The sequence below is a fragment of the Talpa europaea genome (assembly GCF_964194135.1).
Source record: "Talpa europaea genome assembly, chromosome: 5".
Taxonomy (NCBI): domain Eukaryota; kingdom Metazoa; phylum Chordata; class Mammalia; order Eulipotyphla; family Talpidae; genus Talpa; species Talpa europaea.
In genome coordinates, this window is record NC_140071.1 from 99,772,095 (window position 1) to 99,795,263 (window position 23,169).

General features: G+C 38.6%; 1 protein-coding gene across 2 annotated transcripts in view; it reads left to right on the top strand.

Annotated features, from left to right (window-relative positions):
- SCARB2 (scavenger receptor class B member 2) overlaps window positions 1-22,733 on the top strand; it is a gene marked incomplete at both ends in the record, with an annotated part of 48,262 nt that extends 25,529 nt beyond the window's left edge. The window contains 9 exons of one of the 2 annotated variants that reach the window (XM_084234124.1): window positions 212-400; window positions 3,543-3,634; window positions 6,483-6,602; window positions 10,690-10,859; window positions 13,423-13,541; window positions 16,331-16,404; window positions 18,004-18,055; window positions 20,982-21,140; window positions 22,695-22,733. In XM_084234124.1, the coding sequence (XP_084090250.1) occupies window positions 212-400; window positions 3,543-3,634; window positions 6,483-6,602; window positions 10,690-10,859; window positions 13,423-13,541; window positions 16,331-16,404; window positions 18,004-18,055; window positions 20,982-21,140; window positions 22,695-22,733 (1,014 nt within the window). The remainder of the gene's footprint in view (window positions 1-211; window positions 401-3,542; window positions 3,635-6,482; window positions 6,603-10,689; window positions 10,860-13,422; window positions 13,542-16,330; window positions 16,405-18,003; window positions 18,056-20,981; window positions 21,141-22,694) is intronic. The other variant, XM_084234125.1, reaches the window with a different exon arrangement.
- Between the last annotated feature and the right edge of the window lie 436 nt (window positions 22,734-23,169).

Sequence of the window (23,169 nt, forward strand, 5' to 3'; positions counted from 1 at the left end):
GTGCAGCCAGAGAGGCGCTCACTGGCTGAATTTTCAGCTATGTGATTTCAGTATTTTCACTTAGCTATAGTCTAATTTCATTGGGTTCTGTCTCTAATGCAATTCCATCAAATAATGACACCCTTGAATTTCAGTAGTTACATTTGCTAAGGGTGCTGTGGGAGCCAGTGGGGATGGGGGCATGCTATCTGAACCTGCCTTTGCTCCTCAGACCGCCATGGAATGGTTCAATAACCACTTTCTCCGGGAGCTCATTGAGGCCCTGTTGAAGGCCTATCAGCAGAAATTCTTCGTGACACACACCGTGCATGAGCTACTGTGGGGCTACAAGGATGAGATCATGTCTCTCATCAATATCTTCAAACCTGAGATCCCAGCCTATTTTGGCCTATTCTATGGGGTAAGTGATGTTTTTTCTTTTCAGAGCCTCAGTTTAACAACTGGGGGGTGGTTACCCCAAGCCAGACTTCATCTTCACTCTGGGTTTCTTCTAGGAGACCAGAGTTGCTTGGAGTTCTAGATGAGTTGTAAAGTAAATGAAAAATAAGGAAATGAAAATATCTCAGTAGGGAAAAAAAAACCTCCACAATTTCAACACACTGTCGGCACTGACTGTGGATGAACATAGCTTTGAAAACACGTGAAGTGTTTTCAAATGGCCATTAATCAGCTCTGCAGGATACTTTGTAAAGTATCACGGATCAGTGATTAATGCTGAGTTTCATTTCAAGGACTTGGGGACCTGATGAGACAAATGAGAAATTAAACAGGAATGTTTAGTTAGGGGTGGGAGCTACTTGTTAGATTTTCAGACATGGCATCTGTGATAATTTGAGCTCTATGTGTCCCTCATCTATCATTCCTGGGAAGTAGAATTTTGTGCTCTTCCGGAGGATTGTATTTTTTTTTACTTAAAACCAGAATATCAGTATTCAGATAATTCTTATTCTAAACCTAGGTTTTTGCTGCCTGAGTTTCAAATGGATTAGAATGAAAAGCAGTACAAGTATCCACATTATCATGATATCTATATTATTGAGAGGTTAGTAAGTGCCCAACTTGAAGAAGAAATCATGATGAGTTTCCTCATCTTTAAATATGTAGTTATTCTCTAAACTACTCAAGCGTCTCACCCTCATCATAGAATCCCTGGGCATTTCAATTCCTCTGGAACAAATGGTGGGAATATTGTCCCTGTGCCTTCAAATCTATGCAAAAACTGGGAGTTGTTCAAACAAATAGTAGCAATTTTTTCACATTATCTGTGCAAGAGACAGAGCTCTGGTTGTAGGGTCCCGCCAACTCTAAATCCTTCACACTGGTGAGCAGACCCAATAGATGTTCCTAGAAGGTCCTAACCCAGTTCCCTCAGTACCAGGAAGCACTACTCTTTTATTAAGCTGTGACTAGCCGTCCCTTCTAGCAGTAGCTTCAGAGAATTTCTAACAGAGAGATTCAAAGCTTCCCTCAAGGCTTTTCTGATCCAGTGGCTTCCGATCATCTGCCAAGAAGTTCTGCCAACACATCAGGAAATCCAGGAACTTTTCAGTATTTCTCATATCAATTTCATCTTATATCTTGCTTTTTTGGGTTTTTACATCATTGACCTCATCAGACTTATAGCTAATATCTTTCATATATATATATATATATATATATATTTTTTTTTTTAAATGTAGCCCACATTTATAGAATGGTGAGCAAATTGTCATTTTTGCTTTCCCAAGGCAAGGATGTGTGAGTTTATTTATTTTATTTTTTCCTTCTTTGCCTTTCTTTACAAGCTCCACTGTATCTCTACAAGGCCCCATGAGTGAAAAGTCCTATAACATTGTTCATTTAGGTTAATACCTTGAGTGGATTTCTCACACCTAGGAAAGGAACATGAGAGACTGGATTAGCATTCTGATATATTTCATTTAATAACTAGAAGACTTTTTTGAACCTCAGTTCCATTGTTTGTAATTGAGGCTAAAGGTACTCATACTTTAAGCAGTTTTGAAAGGCTAAGTGAGAAGACTGTAGACATGGCTTTACAAATTATAAATTGTAATATACATTTCAGCAACTGTTGTTCTTTTCTGACTCAAAAAATGACCCTGAATTAATGTGAATGATTGGTTTGTTTCTCTTTTGGGGCCAAATAAACTCCCTGTAGTGTATTGGTAAAAGACAGAGGCTTTCTTTGGTTTTTCATCTGCTCTGGCTAAATACTGACTATGGCCTGTGGCATAAAAGTTCACTTATTCAAAGACCAGGATAGTCTGTGGGGGTGCACATCTTCTCCAGCACCCCTGCTTCTGCAATCACCTAAGTCTGGCCTCAAATCTTTCCTCAGTCCTGGTGGCCTGTGTGCCTGTTCTGTCTGCTCCATTCCATACTGGATTAAAAAAACCACTTTAGTTAATACTGTAGAACACTTTTCTCTCAAACATTTAAAGATGGGCCCAAACAATGTGGAGGCAGCGTGTAAGGATGAATAGGATGAGGAGTATTGGCACAGAACTCTTGAGAAAAAAGTGGCCCAGTTGAGTATCAGATGCTCTTATATGCATATTACAACACCAAGCAACATCTCTCCACCTGTTGATTTTAGGGTACCTCTATTGGCATAAGAGAGTAATGAGCTCAGTGACTATGGGTTTTTGGATGTAAAAATTAGAGCTGTTGGAAAGCACCTTGGAGAGCTCAGCTGGTCCAGTGATCCCACCGGCCATGGGCAATGCTTGCCGATGCTGGTGGTGTGAATGTGATGTAGTCTTGTTCTCAGGTGTCTATATGAAAGAACATTTTCAACTTCCCACAGTAATATGTTTCTGTACTCAGCCTGCATCCCTAGTGCAATTCATAAAATCTTTTTATTCCTTAAAATGAACTGATTGTAAGTGCTAATCACATGTACAGAATACACAAACATCTAGACTGGTTTGACCAGACAACTAAGCATCATAGCCTAGTCAAGTTGACCTACAAGATTAATCATCACATAGAGTTTCCATATAATCCAGCAATTACACTCCTAGGTATTTACCCAAAGGACACAGAAACATCAATTCCAAAGAGCACCTGCACCCCTATGTTTATAGCAGCACTATTTACAAATAGCTAAGCTTTGGAAACAACCCAAATGCCCCAAAATAGATGACTGGATCAAGAAGATGTGGTACATATATACCATGGAATATTACTCAGCATTCAAAAAAGATAAACACATGCAATTTGCAGCAACATGGATGGCGCTGGAAGGGATCATGCTCAGCGAAATAAGCCAGAAAGAAAAAGAAAAATACCAGATGGTCTCACTCATAGCAGGAATCTAGAAAACTTAAATAAGGGACCAGGAAAAAGAATAACTATAAGAAAGTAAAAATCAAAATCAACAAACAACTATGAACTAGAGACACACTATGGGGTGGGTGGGGAAAGGAGGGTGTGGGGTCAGTATAAGGGGGGCTTGCAATTGTATGGGGAATATAAAAATAAAATTAAATTAAATTAATCATCACAGTTGTTCTAAATGATTAATGTTCACTTGTTTTCAGAAAAACGGGACCAATGATGGAGATTATGTTTTTCTAACTGGAGAGGACAGTTACCTTAACTTTACAAAGATTGTACAATGGAATGGAAAAACGTAAGTCTAATGATTTATGACTAATTATTTTTTCAGTTTTCATTTGAAATGAATGTTTGCTTCTACATTATTTCAAAACATATTTCAACACTCACTTTTGGATTAAAAGATCTATAAGTGTGTAAAATGTCTTTAACATTATTTCATAAATCAAATTGAAGTAACATTCTTTACAAATTAAATATTAATGATTTGTAAATTTATCTTGGCTAGACATGAATTATAAGACAGTGAAAAGTCCCATTCTCCCACTTAATAATGACTTAATGATGTGTGTCTACAGCACAAATACTTTTCAGATTGCTACTTGTTTTTTAGAGAAAGAATTTCTCTTTTTAATGTTGTGGTGTGGATTGTTTATTTTTCTTTAAAAATTTGTATTATAGCATCTCAAAACATCTTTATTTTAATATTTATAAGCAACTTCAAAAAGGAGCTGAGGTAAAACTACAAGTAAAACAAGGTAACTTTTTTAAGTAAGAGAAATTAGAAACCTTTAAGAAAAAAGGAAGCTAATTCTTCAAGGACTGCAGTAAGAGATGTTCTATTTTTTGACAGTAACTTCTAAGCTTCCCAAAAATACAGGCAAAAAAACTGGAGTGGAATATACAGGAAGTCTTTGTATTATCGTCACAATTTTTCTATATAGCTAAAACTATTTTTGACCAAAAATATTTAAATTTTAAAAACATAAAATATCCATATATCCACATGCATAAACATGTTTATGCACACACACCCCTCCCCAAATGTATAAGTTCTTTGAGAAAGTATGTAAGAAACTGGCAACTTTGGAGGGGAAACTAGCTGATATAAATATGGTACGTATGGTATATAAACATAGCATAAATGTTTCTGTACATGGATATTTATCCTTTTTAAAATTTCAGTATATTATGTCATAAGTGTATCAATAATTGCAATGTGTATATTAAAACATTAAAGTAGTAAAAGACTGGAAAGAAAGTAACAGATTGAGTTTAAATCCAAATGATTATTTATTCAGGTTGGCTCCTGGACATACTTTTAATCCAAAATCTCACTTTTTTCTTAAATTTGGAAAAATGTTCAGAAATTATTTCTTAAGTTATTGATTCTTTGTTTCACTCTATTCTCACTGCCATCCCACTCCTGAATTGCAGTAAAACATGGGAGCCCTTGATCTAATCTCTGTATCTTGGTCCTTTAATCTTTAATCATTATGAGCTTATATTTATATAAATTTAGTGATACCTTCCAATTAACCAATTCCTCCCCAACTATGTATAGTCTAGAGTTTGTCCCTATATTGAGTTTTTCTTTTAAGAAGCTATTTTTATTCCTAAAATTTCTATTTTCCCTTTTGTATTTCCTTGTTCTCCAGTTTTTTCCTTTTTATTTTGAATAATTTATCCTTTTCTAAAAATGTAATTCTTTCACTTGTCTCTTTGAAGATACGAAACCACATATTTATTTATCAGGTTATCTAATTATTTTAATTCTTCTGAACTGGGTTCTTCTCCTCATTGTTGATTTTGTTGCCTGCCTCTTAGCATGTTCCCTTTTTAAAAAAAAAATATTGATTTGCAGAATTATTTTATTGGGAAGTCACTCTTATGTATCTGTGTTCTCTTCTCTTTCTCTCTCCTCTCATTTCTCCCTGTGTCACAGTTTTGCAATTATCTCCACGTAGCTAACTCTAGAGCCCCGAGTCCAGAACCATAACTGGAGGATCCCCACCCAGTTATGTTGGGGTAGACACAGACTCAGCCAAAGAGGCAGTAGCAGCTTGACTGAGGTTCCAGCTGGGGGTCTGAGTCTTAGTCTTCCTGCCTCCCAGTCTCCCAGCTGCATATTTATCTCACTTCCAACAGCAGATAGAGCCTGCTTTCTTTTGCCTTTTGTGGTGAACAGGGAACTTCCAGCCCCGTCCCCCACCTCCCCCAGGTCCTGATTCCAAGCTCTTGGTGAGCCTCTTTTAATCCCTCTTAACCTTAGGAGCTGAACTAGTTCTTTCTGCTTACTTCCACATTTGCAGCCAAGTGGGTCAGTAACTTCATTTCTACTCACACTTTGTATTTATCATCATTGTATTGTCTAGGAAGATGTTTCTATTTGAATGAAGTGTAGATCTTCCTTTTCTTTTCTTTTCTTTTTTTGACAAAGCAAAGACGTTTATTGCAGGAACATTCTCAAATCACATTGGAGAAGATGACTTTCTAAATGTTATGTTTTATCAACTCCTGCTCTGTGTTTTTACATTGAAGGGGCCCTCAACTAATGCCCAGAAGTTGAGAGTGACTACTTATTAATCATCCTTTTTTTTCTTTTGCATTGTGTACTATATTCCAAAAAATTAATAAAGAAAACCCTCTAACTCAATTTTTAGGGAGTATGGAGTCGATTCAACATTAAGCTTTTTAGTGATCCAAGAGATCTCGTCATTAATTTTGGAAGAGAGAACTGGTCCAAAGGGAGACAGAATTGTTGATCTGTCATGAATACTAAAGACCCAGACAGATCTACCCAGAGTACACCTATCAGTGAACTGACTGTAAACAAATCTATTGTGACTGCTAAATTGGATCCCTACTTTAAGAAAATGCATTTTTCTAAATCTCTGTGTAAAAAAAAATTTTTTTTTGGATGAAGGAGTGATTTTTGGCTACTGCCTCTACCAAAACTGAGGATCAGGGGCCTAATTTTTCCTCTTTTTCCATTCCCTACCCAACACCACCCTTTAGCTGCATGCCAATGAGATTCTATGGGTAGACCTCTCCCAGTGAAGTCCTGAAAATTACTGACCATTTGAAAACATCTAAAATAAAATTTCATTGACTTGACTCTTTCTTGTGTTTCTCAATTACAGGTCACTTACCTGGTGGGCAACGAACAAATGCAACATGATTAATGGAACAGATGGAGATTCTTTCCACCCATTAATAACCAAAGAGGAAATCCTTTATGTCTTCCCATCTGAATTTTGCAGGTGAAAACTCTATAAGTTCTTTGACTGTAAGACCACCAAAAATGTGAGGAATATATGCAGCTACCCTTATTAAGTGTGGCTGTTCATGATTCATCAGTGGGAAATGATGATGGCATGTTGAGAGGGTCACAGCACCAACTCCAGAGCCTGACTGCACTATTTGAATACTGGTTCTATCACTTTTTTAAAAGATTTATTTTCATTTATTTATATATACAAGAACTGGGGTGTAGGCCAGAGGTACAGGGGGAGGGGGTGAGAGGATTCACCAGAGAGAGTGGGGAGCAGAACAGGTGGATCTACTGAAATATACTGTTAGGGGGAGCAGTAGGCTAGACAGGAGTGGTCTGTTGCACCATGTGGGTCAGCTCCCTGGCTGGGGAGCAAACTGGTGCCGCAGTGGCTGGCCATAGCTTAATAGAACTGAGACTTTAACCCCTGTGCCACCAGGGAGGCCCTGGCTCTACCACTTTCACTTGTGCAAAATGGGAATACTAATTAGCTACTCTATGCCTCATTTTCCTCATTTCTGCAATAAAGATAGAAATAGTTGCCTACTGTGAAGTTGTTATGTGGACAAATGAGTTACTGGTAACAAAATACTTAGCACAGAGCCTGTGCCACAGTAAGTAATATCAAATGTTGGTTTAATAGTTAATATGAATATTTAATATAAAACTTTAGTTTTTATCTGCCTTCTTCCACTCAATAAATAACCTCTATCTATAAGGTAGATTAGATCATACTGCTGTCCTTGTTTCAGCATTTATAGGTGTCTGCTTAGCTATAACCTTTGCAGTGATCATCTACTCTCTCTACCTCTGCAATCACTCCCACTCTCCCCGCCTGCTCCTTCTTTACAACAGACATAACTAAGTCTCCTTATGGGAAGAAGGCATCCTGCTCTGCACCCTGATTTGAATCTCCCCATCATGCCTTAGCTACTCTCCTACCCTGCATCCTCTAACTGCTTGAATGAGTGACTCAGTCATGCAGCCTCCTTTTCCTGTTCTACCCACTCACTCCTGCAGGGCTTTTAATGAAACTTTTCTCAGTCAGGATGACCTAGTCACATTTGACACCATTGATTCAATATTCTCAGGAATGACTATTCTTCTGGTGTTTCATAACTCATATAATTGAGCTGCCTACCCAGCCAGCCATAAAGGATGACACTGTAAATCTCCTTCCTCTTCTGCATTTATTTAATCAGTCACCAGGTACCATTGATCCCTCCTCAGAAATAGCTTTTGAGTGTATCCACCTCTCCATCCCCACTAACTGTGCCATGGTTTCAACCTTTCCATCTCTCATACAGAGCATCACAGTCACCTTTTTTTTTTTTTTTTTTTTTTTTTTGTGGGACCCTCGACCATGGCCCAGGAACGAACCGGTACTGCAGAGGCTGCGGGCAGCCTCGCAGCCCAGTGCTCAACCACTGTGCCACCAGGGGACGCCCCACAGTCACCTTTTAATTGGCTGACCTAGTCAGTAAATATTTGTGGAAGGACTGAAGGAAGAGAAAGTGCATTTGAGTGCAATGAATGAAATAAGGCACCTTAGCAGATAGGAGGGAGTCTTTAAAAAGATTTGGCAGAGGGAACACATTCTTACCTAGTACCACCCTTTGAATAAACATGGGCACTGTTCAGTGACAACAAGTATGTTCAGACTCCCTAAGTCTGCACTCTCCCACATAAGTGCTCTGGTAGGAGGGACCCTGTATATATATGCAGGGAGATATAGAAATGTTCATTGCAGCATTATTTGTCATACTGAAAAATGGGAAGCTATCTAAATGCCTATAAAAAGGAGAATATAAATAAGTTATGGTACACTATATGATGGAATATCATATAGGATTTAAAATATATAAGAACTAGACTAGTGTATATACATGTAATAAATCTTAAAAACATTGAACAAAGAAACAAATGACAGAGTATATGCTATACTGACTACATAACATTATTTAAAAATAGCAAACAACGCCATGCATTGTTTATGAACATGAAGGTTTGTAACAGTGCAGAGGCCTGCACTGGAATGATAAACCCTGCATTGAGGATAGTGGTTACCTCTGGAAATGCAGAGGACTAGAAGAACCAGAAGTGCTATACAGAGAGCTTCTGCTGTGTCCATAGTATAGTTTTTATTTACCTGAGTGGTATTTGTTATAAAGCTTATTTGTAAAATTATTTTCTCTACTTTTTTCTTTGCCTATAATGTCACTTAAAAATGTTGTAAGGAGTAGGATGTGTAGCAAAAGGTAGCTTTCAGTCCTGTGAAAGCTGCATCCCACCTCTGGCCAAAGAGGAAGAACTAATGCCTGGAAAACAACTCATCTCAACCTTCAAATGAAGGACTATTCGGTGAAGATAATGTGTGTTGTATACTTGTTATAATGTGTGTTGTATACTTGTTATGTGGGTACTCTGCAAATATAAGGGTAGTTTGTTCAAACTGAAGCTACTGCTTAAAATTCTGGAAGGACTGAAGGCAGAATTTCACAGAACTTCATTGAAATCAATGACTGGGGAAAATGTGGAAGCCATTTTTATTGGGAGAAATGTGTTTCAAAATGTATGTTCTAACCAAATATCTATCTCATGTGCACTATTCATATCTTTAAAGAATCAACTAAATCAATCTTTTGCCTCTTCTGCTGCTGTTTGCTTCTTTTTTAAAATACTTTCTTATATCATTGTTAATTTTGGGACAATATTTGATTTCTCCCTGTTGTTCTGTTACCACATAGAACCCATGACCCATCACCACGGTGCTCTTCCTTCCCTATTTTAGCCCCACTTTTTTCCCCTCACTTTCTGCATGTCTCAGCTCTATGGTCAGCTTGCAAGTTTTGTCTTTTTCCTGACCCTTTGTTTGGTTTCTCTATATTTCACATATAAGTGAAACCATTCAATATTTACCTTTTTCCTTCTGACTAGCTTTGCTTAGCATAATCCTTTCCGGCTCCATCCATGTTGCCACAAATGGTGTGAGTTTATCTTTTTTGATCACTGAGTAGTATTCCATTGTGTATATATACCACATCTTCTTGATTCAGTCATCTGTTTGGGGGCATTTAGGTAGTTTCCAGATCTTAGCTGCTTTGCTTCTTCCTCACCCTCAATTCCCTTTGCCTTGCTTCTGCTTCATCCATGCTGGCATGGCTTCCTGTTTGTCTAAAGGACTGTTTTGTTTCTTTTTTTTTTTTTTTAAAGATTTATTTATTTATTTATACAAGCACTGGGTACAGTCAGAAGCGCGGGAGGGTGAGAGAATTCACCAGAGCCAGAGCGGGGAGCAGAACAGGCAGATCGATGAAATACACTGCTGAGGGGAGCAGCAGGTGGCAGGAGAGGTCTGCGCACCATGTGGGACCCTCTCCCGGCCACTGGGGATCAAACTGGCACTGCGGAGGCTGCAGGCAGCCTCGCAACCCAGCGCTCAACCGCTGTGCGCTCAACCGCTGTGCCACCAGTGAGGCCCTCTTGTTTCTTTCAATGTGAGTTCCCATTCTAAATGTCATCTTCAGGTCTCCCTGGTGGCACAAGGGGTAAAGTCTCAGTAGTATAAAGCTATCGGCAGCCACTGCAGTATGCGTTTGATCCCCTGCCTGGGAGCTGATCCACGTGGTGCAGCAGACCTCTCCTGACTCACCTGCTGTTCCCCTCAGCAGTGTATTTCAGTAGATGCAACTCTTCTGCTCCCCAGTCTGTCTCTGGTAAATCCTCTCACCCCAAATCTCTGGCCTACAACCAGTTCTTGTATGCATAACTAAAAATAAATCTCTGGATGTCATCATCTTCATTTTCTGCTACACATAATTATTGTTTTTTTTTCCCTTAGCTTTTTTTGGATACTAGCATAATTGTAACCTCCTTAACATATTTTATTATAATTCATCTTGTACTTTATTACATATTGAGTGGCTTGAGTGCCTTTCAAGTTTTCTTTTGCATCTTCATTTTCTGCTTATAAACTTTTAGCCATGTTGAACCTAAAACCCTTGCTAATTTACTGTTTCCAAGTAGATTGTGCTTCCTGGAACCCATATTGACATTTTATTCTTACTTCCTAACAGGTCAGTGTATTTAACTTTCAGTAAATACGAGAGTGTGGAGGGACTGCCTGCCTTTCGGTACAAGGTGCCTGAAGAAGCTTTAGCCAATAGCACTGAGAATGCTGGCTTCTGTATACCTGATGGAAACTGCCTGGGCTCAGGAGTTTTGAATATCAGCATCTGCAAGAATGGTAAGGACTCAGAGTGGATGTGAGCAATGGTGTCTTAAATGGCAGGATTAGTTTCTTCAACAAAGAATGTTGTCAGCCTAATAGAAAAAATGATTCTGACCTTTCAAGAATAATGCTTTATAATTTGGCTATAGAATGGTAAAAAAATTTTTTTCATAGAAAAATAAAAAGTGTATTGACTTTTCTATAAAGCTTTTTATTGCTAGAATGCCATGTTGTGTTTTTTTTTCTGGACAGTAGTTTGGAAGTCTTAATGATAATAATAGTCTGTGCTCCTTGAGAACTCACACTTGTCACTGTTCAGCTAGTCACTGTTCTAAGTTGTTGGCATATTTACGTGTAGTTAATACAGGCAAGGCCTTAGCTGATTTCATATTCAAAACAACACTGAAGAAGAACTTAGTGAAAAGAGCATACATATCTTGGTAAATATGCTCATGATTTTAAAACATAGTGTTAAACCCTGGCCACAAAGTTCCCAGTCACTCTGCTCCTTTCAAAGAAGAAGAATAATCAATGGTACAACAGCATTTTCTTTATCTTATACATTCATATTTAGCAAGTAGCATAATTATTCATGATAGCCTTGCTAGATAGATAGCCAGTGGTCTCCTTCTATAGTTGTGGAAACCAGAACTCAGAGGGGAAACATGATTTTTATGAAATAAATCCTTATTTCTAAGCAACTCCCTGTTAGAATCTAGTTACCTCGATTTCATACTGTGATTCTTCTTAGGCTGCAGTTGTTAAAAGTTTCTCTTAAGAAATCTTGTAACCCCTTTCTTTGAATAAAGTTTCCCCTTTCTCCTGAAGTGTGCTGATTTCTTTCCCCTGGTCCAATTGATCTGAAAATCTCCTTCCAGGATCACTCAGAGGTCAGTGGGATGCCTGCCTCTCCTGTCTGATGGGCATTGGCTCCCAAAGCTGGCCTTGCATTACAGTTACCTAGAGAATTATTAAAAATATCTATCCCAGGGTCCTGAGAATCTGTATTTTTAACATTCATTCCAGGTGATTCTCATGAAGTGCATAGGTATAAGGGAACCCTGTGCCCAGGGCACACAATACCCCTCACCTGGAAATAAGACCAAAGGTGAATGGGAACAGTTTCTGCTTCTGATTCCTCCTGCTGTCTTACTGGGTGGATTGTCGTGAAATAGCACTGCAACACAGCCTACTGCTTTTGGCTAAGGCACACATGTAGATATAGTTTCCTGAACATCTTGTTTCCATCAGCTTTTCCCAGAAGTTGATGTCAGAATCAACGGAAAGATTCTACTTTGCAACACTCAAACCTCTTACTGCAATCCTTTTCCTTTTACCTCTTATTATCCCAAAATATGGACTGAAACATTCTGCATCCCAGGATGAGCCTCAAGTGTTTTCTGTTTCCAGGAGAACATTTGGCATAATGAAATGAGAGTGTTCTAGAACCAGGCAGATCTTGGTTGGAGGCCTATTCTATTTGTTGTAATTTAGCCAAGTTGACTAAGGAGAGTTTTAGAGATCCATTTTTCCTTTGTAAAATGGGGCTGATTATATCTTCCTTAGAAGATTGTGTGAAGGTTAGAGATAATGTATGTAGAAGACTTGGGACAGTGCCTTGCCCTTAATAAGCCCTCAACATATCTTTAAAAATACATTTCAGAGATATGAAGAAGGAAGTTATACCTTTCTTAAACTGTTTAGGAATAAATAACAAAGCATTTATGTATGTAACAGATGATTATGTTATATCTTGGTCTGTGGGCTGGTGGATATGGAGGCAAATTTAAATTATGTGCCAATAAGCTAATTTCTCCAAAAACATATTTCCCTGGCTGCCATTATTGCACCCTTCACTCCTTTTCAATAGCAACATCTAGAATAGGCTTAAAGTAAAGTGTTTCCCTATTTGTTTCTTTAAATGAATAGGAAAGAAAAAAAAAAAAACAGTCTTCATGTGGGCACACCTTGACCTAGTCTGAAACTAGGTGCATAGCATGATCAGGCAAAGTGTTAAAAATTCTGCATTAACATATGCAGGAGAACAAGTCCTATCTTAGATAAACAGTAACAGAAAGCGTGCCCTAAAAATCCATTTACTATTAGGGAGTCATAATTGAAACAAGCGCTTTGAGACTGAGACATCCTCCATCTATCACCTGATAACAATGTTTTGGGGTTTATTTTCTGAGTTTTGTGAACTTCTCTTTCTTCAAATACATTATAAAGATGATAGTTCTAATTTCATAGGACTCCTAAGCATGTAAATTAAAATATTGCATATAAAGCATTTATATTTTCTGGCTTTGGTAAATATTTGTTGAAGGATACATAAGCTCTTCAACTATAAAACTGTAGGATAAAATATTATGGATGTGAATAAGATGTCAGAAAAATGATGTATAAATCCCAAATAAGGAGATACAGAATGGAATTGTAGTCTGCTCTTCCCCTGAGTTTACTTGTGTATAGCTTCCCTCCTCCCTACTTAGGAACCAAATTGGTGGTCAGGAACTTTGTTTCTGTATCTTAGACTTTAAGAGCCACATCATTCATTTCTGTTTTCCTTAAAACACAGGTGCACCTATTATTATGTCATTCCCACACTTCTACCAAGCAGAAAAGAAGTTTGTTTCTGCCGTGGAAGGCATGTATCCAAATAAGGATGATCATGAGACATTTGTGGACATTAATCCTGTGAGTACACGTGTCTTCTGGTAAAAGAGCATTAATCAGTCTATACTGTATTTACCAATTTAGTCCTGAGCACTTTTAAGAAACATACTGTCCTCCTTTCATGTATACATTTAAGTGGAAGGAGCTCAGCTCAGTGCCACGCAATGCATAATCCACAGCCCTGTAACTGGAAGGCCGAATTCTGTGGATCTAATATGCACAAATATCAGCAAACTTGCTTTAACAAAAAAGCTACAGTGAAAGTTCCATCAGTGGAAATGACTGAGACCATGTAAGTTGGCTACTCTTCCGTCACCAGCCTTGGGCCTGAACATGGTTATAATCTCTCCCTAGGCACAGATCAGCAAGGTTGAAGACACTCCTCTGCTTACTAACCCAGGAGTATTTTGGTTGAAATTTACACACACACACAAACACACACACACACACACAAGTATATATAAGCACTTGCTTCAGTTACTTTTTAGCAAATCTCTTTCTACAGATACTTTTGAGTATATTATTAAATTAAAAATGTTTTTAAAAGTATACTATTAAATCAGAAAAGCATCAGATAATATATACTTCAATCCTGTATTCATAGAGGAGAAAAACTAAAACCATGTTAAATGCAGGAATATCACAGTGTGAGTCTCCCACTATAGCAGCTGAGCTAAACATTAGGTATCTTCATTGCTGGGCTTTTGAACATTTGGAAAAAGAAAAGGAAAGCATTCTTTTAGCACACCAATTTATGGGCACTTGCTCTTAGCTTCACTCATCTGCATGTGTATCTGAGAAATCAGATTTGTATATAAGACCAGGTGTAGATTTTCCCTTTATTCTCTTAGTCATCAGGCAAACTGTTAGCCAGTGGTTGGCAGTGTGAACTTTAATATACTGAAACCCTTTTATTTTTTTTTATTTAAATAATAAATTTTATTTTTATATTCCCCATACAATTGCAGCCCCCCCATTCTGACCCCAATCCCTCCCCTCCTGCCCCCGCCCCCCAAAAAGTGTCTCTGGTTCATAGTTTTTTGTTGATTTTGATTTTCACTTTCTTATAGTTATTCATTTTCCTGGTCCCTTATTTAAGTTTTCTAGATTCCTGCTATGAGTGAGACCACCCGGTATTTTTCTTTTTCTTTTTGGCTTATTTCGCTGAGCATGATCCCTTCCAGCTCCATCCATGTTGCTGCAAATTGCATGTGTTTATCTTTTTTGAATGCTGAGTGATATTCCATGGTGTATATGTACCACATCTTCTTGATCCAGTCATCTATTTTTGGGCATTTGGGCTGTTTCCAAAGCTTAGCTATTGTAAATAGTGCTGCTATAAACATAGGGGTGCAGGTGTTCTTTGGAATTGATGTTTCTGTGTCGTTTGGGTAAATACCTAGGAGTGGAATTGCTGGATCATATGGAAGCTCTATGTTTAGTAGGTCCAGAAATCTCCACACAGCTCTCCATAGTAGTTGGACCAGTTTGCATTCCCACCAACAGTGCAGGAGAGTTCCTTTTTCTCCACACCCTCGCCAACATTTGTTGTTGCTAGATTTTTTAATATGGCCATTCTCACTGGTGTAAGATGGTATCTCATGGTAGTTTTGATTTGCATTTCCCTGATTACAAGTGATGTTGAACATTTTTTCATATGTCTGTTGGCCATTTGCATTTCCTCTTCAAAGAAGTTTCTTTTTAGCTCTTCTGCCCATTTTTTGACTGGGTTATTTTCTTTGTTGTTGTTGAGTCTCATCAGCTCTTTGCAGATTTTTGTGATCAGTCCTTTATCATTAGTGTTGGGTGCAAAAATGTTCTCCCAGTTGGTGGGGTTTCTCTTTGTTTTTGTTATTGTCTCTTTTGCTGTGCAGAAGCTCTTTAATTTGATGTAGTCCCAGCTGTTTATCTTTGCCTTCACTATCACTGCTTTGGGTGATGTGTCTGTAAAGATGTCTTTGATATGCAAATCACGTAGTGCTGAAACCCTTTTAAATGAAGCCTGAGAATTCCCACGCATGTGCAGTCATTAAATTATAGGACCCGACATGCCGCTCATCTCTGATGGGAAATGATGCTTCCCTGAGACAAGGGAAGGAAGAGGGAGGCTCCTTGAACAGAGGCAGAGCCTCTAAAGGTTATATATAAGTGGGTGCTTGCTTTGGATATGGGAAACATATGCCTCGCCATGAGACTATTTTCCAAATTGCCTCTTTGTTATTTTCAAATAACCTCATTTTGTTAGTGAGTAAGTGGTTGCTTTTTGTTTGAGGACTAGGGGCAGTCTCTTTACCAGAGTGCAAAGGTGGAGCTGCCCTGAAGAAAGGGCTGCTGCTGCTTTTCTCCTGCTTTGTGCGTGGGCCCTGGCCAGACCTGGACACTGTTTTCTGGCTGTGACCACCATCCTCCTCAGGGCATTGTGGATATCCAGACCTGATGGGGTATCTGTTGGACCTGCCTCCTGCCAGGGCCTCTATGGCTTTGTTCTTCAGAGTGACAGTATCCTGGGCACTTGTTAAAAGTGTCTAATCTTAGGTCTTGCCCCAGGCCTACTGAGTCAGAATCTGTATTTTAACAAGATCCTGAAGAATTTGCATGCATATTAAAGTCTGAGAAACATCAATATAACACAATCCCTAGTTCTCATTCTGTTCTGGGCCAGCTTTCCCTTGTCCCACGCTGCCTTTGAACATGGCAACATCTGCCTTTTTATCATGACCACTCAGAAATTATACGCTAGTAATTGACTCAGATGATCTGTGTGATTTTAGTAAGTCCTAAAGTTTTATTCTCTCTTCTCTGGATTGCAGTTGACAGGACTTATCCTGAGAGCAGCCAAAAGGATCCAGGTCAACGTGTATGTCAAAAAAATAGAAGATTTTATGTAAGTTTTGCTTCTTTCTATAGAGGCAAAGGCCAGTTTTGCTACATTGATTTTCTGGTGTGGTTGATTTGGAGAGGAATACAGCCCACTTGCCACGTTGCTTGCCCTTGTCCTTGCCCTTCAGAGATCAGTCATGATCAACATTTTCATAGGCTGCCTTGGTCTTGGAAATTACTCATTTTATTTAACTGAACACTTTCAGAGGCATTTTTCTAAGTACATTTATTAGCTCACTTATTCCTCACAATAAACTGGTATTATCTCCATTTTATAGGTAAGGAAATAGAGGCACAGAGAGGCTAAGTAATGAGCTGGAACTCACACAGCTAGTGTAGTGTCTGCTCTTACCTACTCGACTATGCAGTTCCCTCTCCAGGACTCTGGTTGCCGTCCATTCCTCTTTCCCTCTGCTTCCCAGGCCCAGCCACAAGCTGTCTCTTGGTCAGTTAAAATAGTCTCTAGGGCCTCCCTGGTGGCACAGCAGTTGAGCACTGGGTTGCGAAGCTGCCCCGGACTCTACAGCGCCGGATCGATCCCTGGCCACCAGTAAGGGTCCCACATGGCGCGCAGACCTCTCCTACTGCGCCTACTGCTCCCCTCAGCAGTGTGCTTCGTCAGTCTGCCTGTTCTGTTCCCTGCTCTGGCTCTGGTGAATTCTCTCACCCTCCTGCAGTTCTGACTGTACCCAGTGCTTATATAAATAAGTAAATCTTTAAAAAAAAAGTCTCTAGTGTTCAGTCCTTTTTCCCCATAATACTCCTTTTTAAAAGGATTCCTAAATATAATCTCCTGCTCAGACTTTTCAATGGGATTTATATATATATATATATATATATATGAGAAAATGCTTATGATTTCATATTGAATGAAAAACTAATTATATTATCATCTATCTGTCTATAAATTTATCTAATGAATTTGCCAGATTTAACCCCACATATCATGGATCTTTCTAAGAAACAAAACCACAGTTTGCAAGGATATATTTTGTCACTTGCACATATATTTCTGAGGTGGTATAATTTAGTAGTTAAAATCTAGAGCCTTAGAATCAAAATGCAATTAAATCCTGGTTCTGCCACTTACTCTGGGTAAGATTACTGGGTAGATTACTCTGCTTCATAATTTCCTCATCTTAAATTTGTGATGGTAATACCTACATATGGATTAATGTGAGAATTAGAGACAATAACATCCCTAAACACCACATCCCTGGTATGTGCCCAATAGGTGATCACTCCAGGCTCTTCTGAAGACAATTATGAAACATTCTGGCAGCACTATTCTGTAGCTTCCCCTCTGGTAACTTTTGGGAGAATAATAATCATTTTGATTAATTTCTTTTAGCAACCATCTGTGTTTCAATTAAAAAAAGATTTTATATGTATGGGCAACACTTGGAATTGTTAGACAGATTAAAATCTAACTTCTGATTTATATGCGTTTGAAAGAACTCTGCATAACCTAGAAGTCTGTATAAGTTCTGAGTCATTTAGTGAAATGAGTATGCTAGAATGTTCATGCAAACTTGTCTCTCCGGAGCAGTGTGCCATCACAATGAGGGTGTCTATGAAATTGTCTCATCTTTTGTCTTTATAGGGAAACGGGAAACATTAGAACTGTGGTTTTTCCAGTGATGTATTTCAATGAGGTGAGTCCTGGGAGGGAATCACAGGGGTGTTTTCTGTCCAAACTTGAGAAACTTCCATTATGTCTATGAATGTAGCTATGCGTAATTTAAAACGTGGAAAGAGGGGAATGGATTCTTAAAAACGTGTTTGTCCTCTGAAAAGGAGGACAACGTTTATATGTTTACATGAAGTTGCCTGTGTATAAAACTTGAAAACGACAGAAATTTCCCTTCTCAGGAACATTTTTTAGTGAAACTCCCCTCTGGGAAGCAGGTTATGTTAGAAACAAAATGCAAAGGGAAATGAAGAGATGTCAAACCTCGTAGAACAGTATAAAGAGCCAACACTATGATGGCCTCTTAAAATTCTTTGCTTCTCCATCTTCAAAACCTTGCCAGTATATAAAACGCAGTTAGTTTATATAATCAGTTCCAGAGGGTAAAAAAGTAAAATTGAAGTAACTGGTAACAGTGGGTAATAATTTTGTAAAGGGAGTCTTAAAAATGATGAAATAAAATGTGATATATTCCCATTAATTTCAGGGTTACAGTTGCCTGTCCATCATACAAAGGTTTTCTTCTACTTTTTGGTTAACAAACATATATTTTGGATTATAGGAAAGAGTTCCTATCTGTTCAAGCACAAAGAATTTCCCTAAGGCAGTATATCACAGTGTATGCACAGAAACTTTATTCCTAAATATTAGGTATAATAATTAGGCATATAATAAATTTATAATAAATAAATAAATATATAAATTGAAATTTTGTAAATAAAGGTATATACTGAAAGTTCAGAAAATACCCACTATTTAAGACACCTCTGATAAATCTTTTTCTAAAAGAATCACATTTAGGGCCTCCCCTGGTGGCATAGATGGTTGAGTGCCATTCTGTGAAGCTGTCCACAGCCTCTGCAGCACCGGTTCAATCCTGGCCGGCTGGCAAGGGTCCCACATGGTGCTGCAGACCTCTCCTGTAGCTCCTGCTGCTCCCCTCTGCAGTGTATTTCTTTAGTCTGCCTGTTCTGTTCCCTGCTCTGTCTCTGGTGAATCCTCTTACCCTCATGTGCATCTGGCCTGTACCTCGGTTCTTGTATAAATAAATAAATCTTTAAACAAAACAAAAAAGAATCACATTTAGTGTAGTTCTGTCTCCTTAACTGCCTCCTTTCTTTCACCCAGTTTTGAAAGGGAAATGAAGGTTTTTCCCTACTCAATAGATTCTCTATTGCCTGGCTTCTGTTGTTAACAGTCCCATGTTTAGAAATCATTGTTATTTTTCTTTTACCTAAAAGTACATTTTTGTAGAAAAATTGGTAATAGAGATTAACAAGAAAAAGGAAAAATTAAAACCACTTTTCACAAAACCTGAGCTAGACTGGCACAATGCTTTTAACTTTATTTTACTCAACAATGTGCTGTAAACTTTTTTCCAATAATAACTTTGTAAAATAGTAATGTTTTATGTTTTTTATAACTAACAAGCTCTCTCTATGGAATTCCTAGGAGGTTAAAAAAATATTTCAAAAGTGAATCACTGATAAGGCCATCTCTCAGAAACAAATGCAGCTCACAGCTTCTGTGGCCTCTTGTTTTTTTGCTGGTTTTGATATTACATAGTTGAACTTACAGTGTAGATACAGACATACCCTTTTTCTTTTCTCATTTTGCATTATATTGATAGCCACATTTATAAACTCTTGAAGAGTTTGTGATTACATTTCTCAGACAAGGTTTTTATTGTTTTGTAGGAAAAATTCAGGCAAGATTTCTAATTTATAGGATCTATTTGTGATTGCTCCTGAGTCATAATTATTGTTTGTGAGAGGGTTATTATGAAAGCAGGACTTTTTGAAACTGCAGAAAGGCCCTGTTCTGCCTCTTAGGATTACAGCTGTGGCATATTTGAATTTCCCACCTCCCCAACTTTTGCTTTTATTTTTTGTTAAAGACTAGTTGAGTCCAGGAAACCATGGCGTGAAACCACTAGACCAGAAGTAACCTTGGAGACTGCTCTCCCACCTGCTTTTTCCAGCAGAGACTCTGACCCAGATAAGCCTTGGCCAGTTGTTGGAAGAACCAGTCTTAGACCCCCTCCCACAGTATCAGACCAATGCATATTGAGCCTAAATTAAGCCAAATCTCATTTGTGGCTCATAATTTTTATGGAGTTAAGCTCTCCAGATACTTCACCCATGACAATTTAAGATAATAATACCTTTTTCTGCATATGGAAAGTGGTATTTTTCTGGAATACTTCCTTACATATACCCTCTGAAATTCTGGTTAGCCTATGAACTTCCCTGAACACTTTCTGTGGAGACCTCTGATTCTGATGTATAGATTTAGTCAAGACAGAAATGATATTTTTCCACATTGTCAGGATGTTTCATTAATTTACTCATTTAATCAATTAGTATTAACTGAGCACCTACTGTGTGCAGGGTGCTATACCCAGTGTTGAGGTGACTGACATAAGACACTTGTCTTAAGGGACCTTAATAGAAGACCAGTGGGTAAACAGAATGCAGAGTGTAAAGACAGTGAGATGAAGCACAGATAACAGAGTTTTTTAGCAGGCTTGAGGTGGCTGGAGAAAATTTCTGGAAGTCAGTTATGCTGAACTGGATTTTAAAAGATGAGTTGGAATTGCCTAATACAAATGTTATTACTCAGTGTGTCTAAATACTTCCCCTCTCTTTATTGCACACTATTTGAAGAATAAAACATGTCTTCAGGAGAAAAGGAAAGATGTTAATGAATAAGTACCCATTCTGGGTCTTTAATATATAAATGGACTCTTTTTGCATCTATAGTTTTCTAGAAGGAAAGCATACTCAAATTGTGTTTAATGATTTGAAAAAAAGATGTAGAAAAAAGATGTCACAAAAAACTTTACACCCAGATTATTTATTAAAGGGAATACCATTTTCTTTCCTTCCTAGAGTGTTCTCATTGATAAAGAGAATGCAGGTCGACTGAAGTCTATGGTCAACACCACGTTGATTATCACCAACATACCCTATATCGTCATGGCACTGGGAGTGTTCTTTGGCTTGGTCTTCACCTGGCTTGCTTGCAAAGGACAGGGGTCCATGGATGAGGTGAGCAGGGCTAAAGGAACTCCCCTCCCCCCCCCCCCCCCCGCCCCGGATAACTTACCTGAGGAATTCAACTATGTTTTACTGAGGGCTGTCAGCTGACTCTTTAAGGTAGATTCTGTGGCTTTATAGTGGGCAAAATGATTTCATGGTTAGACTAATGGAAATGTGTCAAAGGAGAGCTGATAAAATGGTACTTGTCTGGTACTTGAGGCACTCCTGGTGGGAATGGAATTCCTGGGAGTAACCTTTAAAAACAGTCTTTGAGGCTTCCTTGCCCCTCCCAGGCCTGGTTCCCTGGCCTGGGAGTCCCACTTTATTTCTGTTCTTTTTTCTCCTCAATAAACTTTTTCTTCTAAACAAAAAAATAAATAAATAAAAAATAAAAATAAAAATAAAAACAGTCTTTGAAAACAGTAACCTGAAAAAATCGGAAGAATATATGACAGTTAAGCACCTGGGCTTTGGTGTCAGACTGCCTAGAGTCACATCAAATAGTAGCTGTGTGATCCTAGAAACTGTACCTCAGCTCTTTACCTGTGAAATGGGATATAAGAGCACCCCCTTAGGAGTTTTTCAGGAGGATTAAATGATATAGTAAACATAAAACACTTGGCCTAGTGTTAGCATTTAGTAAGAGCTCAAACATTAGTTATATGATAAAACAGTTCTAAGATTATAGGGCAGGGCAGCCAGCGACCTGCTTGGAAAAAATCCCTGATACAGCAGAAGACAACTGCCCCTGAGCATCACTGCATTATAAATGACTGGCACAAGGGAGTACTTTCTTTGAGGAAATACTGGGATAAACCCAAGTAGTTGGGATAATAAGCCATTAGGTTGGCCTCCCTATATGGGCTGCTGGCTCACCCAGGGGGCTAAATACCTTCAGTGAGCCTTTTCTGTAGAAGCTTTTCTTAAATTCTCAGCATCTTCCCTGTTTGCCACAAAAGCTTTTGTGTTTTTCTTCCTCATTGCCTCAACAAAGTAACTGAGGCAAATGTGAAGAAACAAACTAGGTTACAAGCATCTGAATAATATTGGCTCCAATTCCTCTGCCTTCCATATTTCTTGTTTCCAGTCACATTAGTATGGATTAGCCATGAGACAACTATTTAGCCATTTCTGTTTGAGACTCTTACTTCCAGTCTGACATTGTACAATCACTGCACTTTTCATAAGCATAGAGGAAAGCCCATGTAAATGTTAGTACTGCTCCTACAATGAACCATCTTCACATATTCAACAAGTAATCATTGAGTACCTACCACTTTTGAGACATTGTTCCAGGAAGGAAGCTAATTCCATAGTGATGAGTATTCTACCATGTCAACACAGAGAAGGGTGCTGCTCCAGTACCAGGCAGGATGGTTAGAGAGGCCTCCTCAGGTTAGGGCTAAATCTTAAAAAACAAGAAGCAGGTCAAGAGAAGAGAGGTGAGAAGAGCACCTTCATATGAGTCTCTCCTCTTATCCCTCCCCTTCCTCCCTCAAACTTTAACATCTGGGGGCATTTCCTATACAGACACCTAACTCTGTTCTCTCTTTTGAGTCTCAGGGGACAGAAGATGAAAGAGCACCCCTCATGCGAACCTAACCTTGGCTTAACTTGGCAAAGGAACCACATGAGCTATTCTGCCCTAGACCATGATGTGGAGAAACCATGCGTGTCCTCATAGGCTTCTTGGCTGTTATCAAAGGGAGGGAGAAGACCTGGTGCTGCAAGTGATGAGCACGTCCTGGCCAGAGGCTCAAGGACAGACTGACATGGTTGGCCAGTAGGCTTTATAAAGTCCTGTGGTTCCTGACAAATTGTTTTGTTTTCATGTGTCTAGCAAGTATTTAATAAACTCTTGTATAGTAATTTTATCGGGTGCTGGTAGCTCCAGAAGTTTGTGGCCACTGTTGTGGTTATGATGTCTCTGTACCACTTGTTAATGTAACCTTATTCAGTATGCTTCCTCTCACCAAACTTCGTACCCCAAATACATACTTACCATTTTACGTTGTATTCTTCCATTCATTTCTCCCCA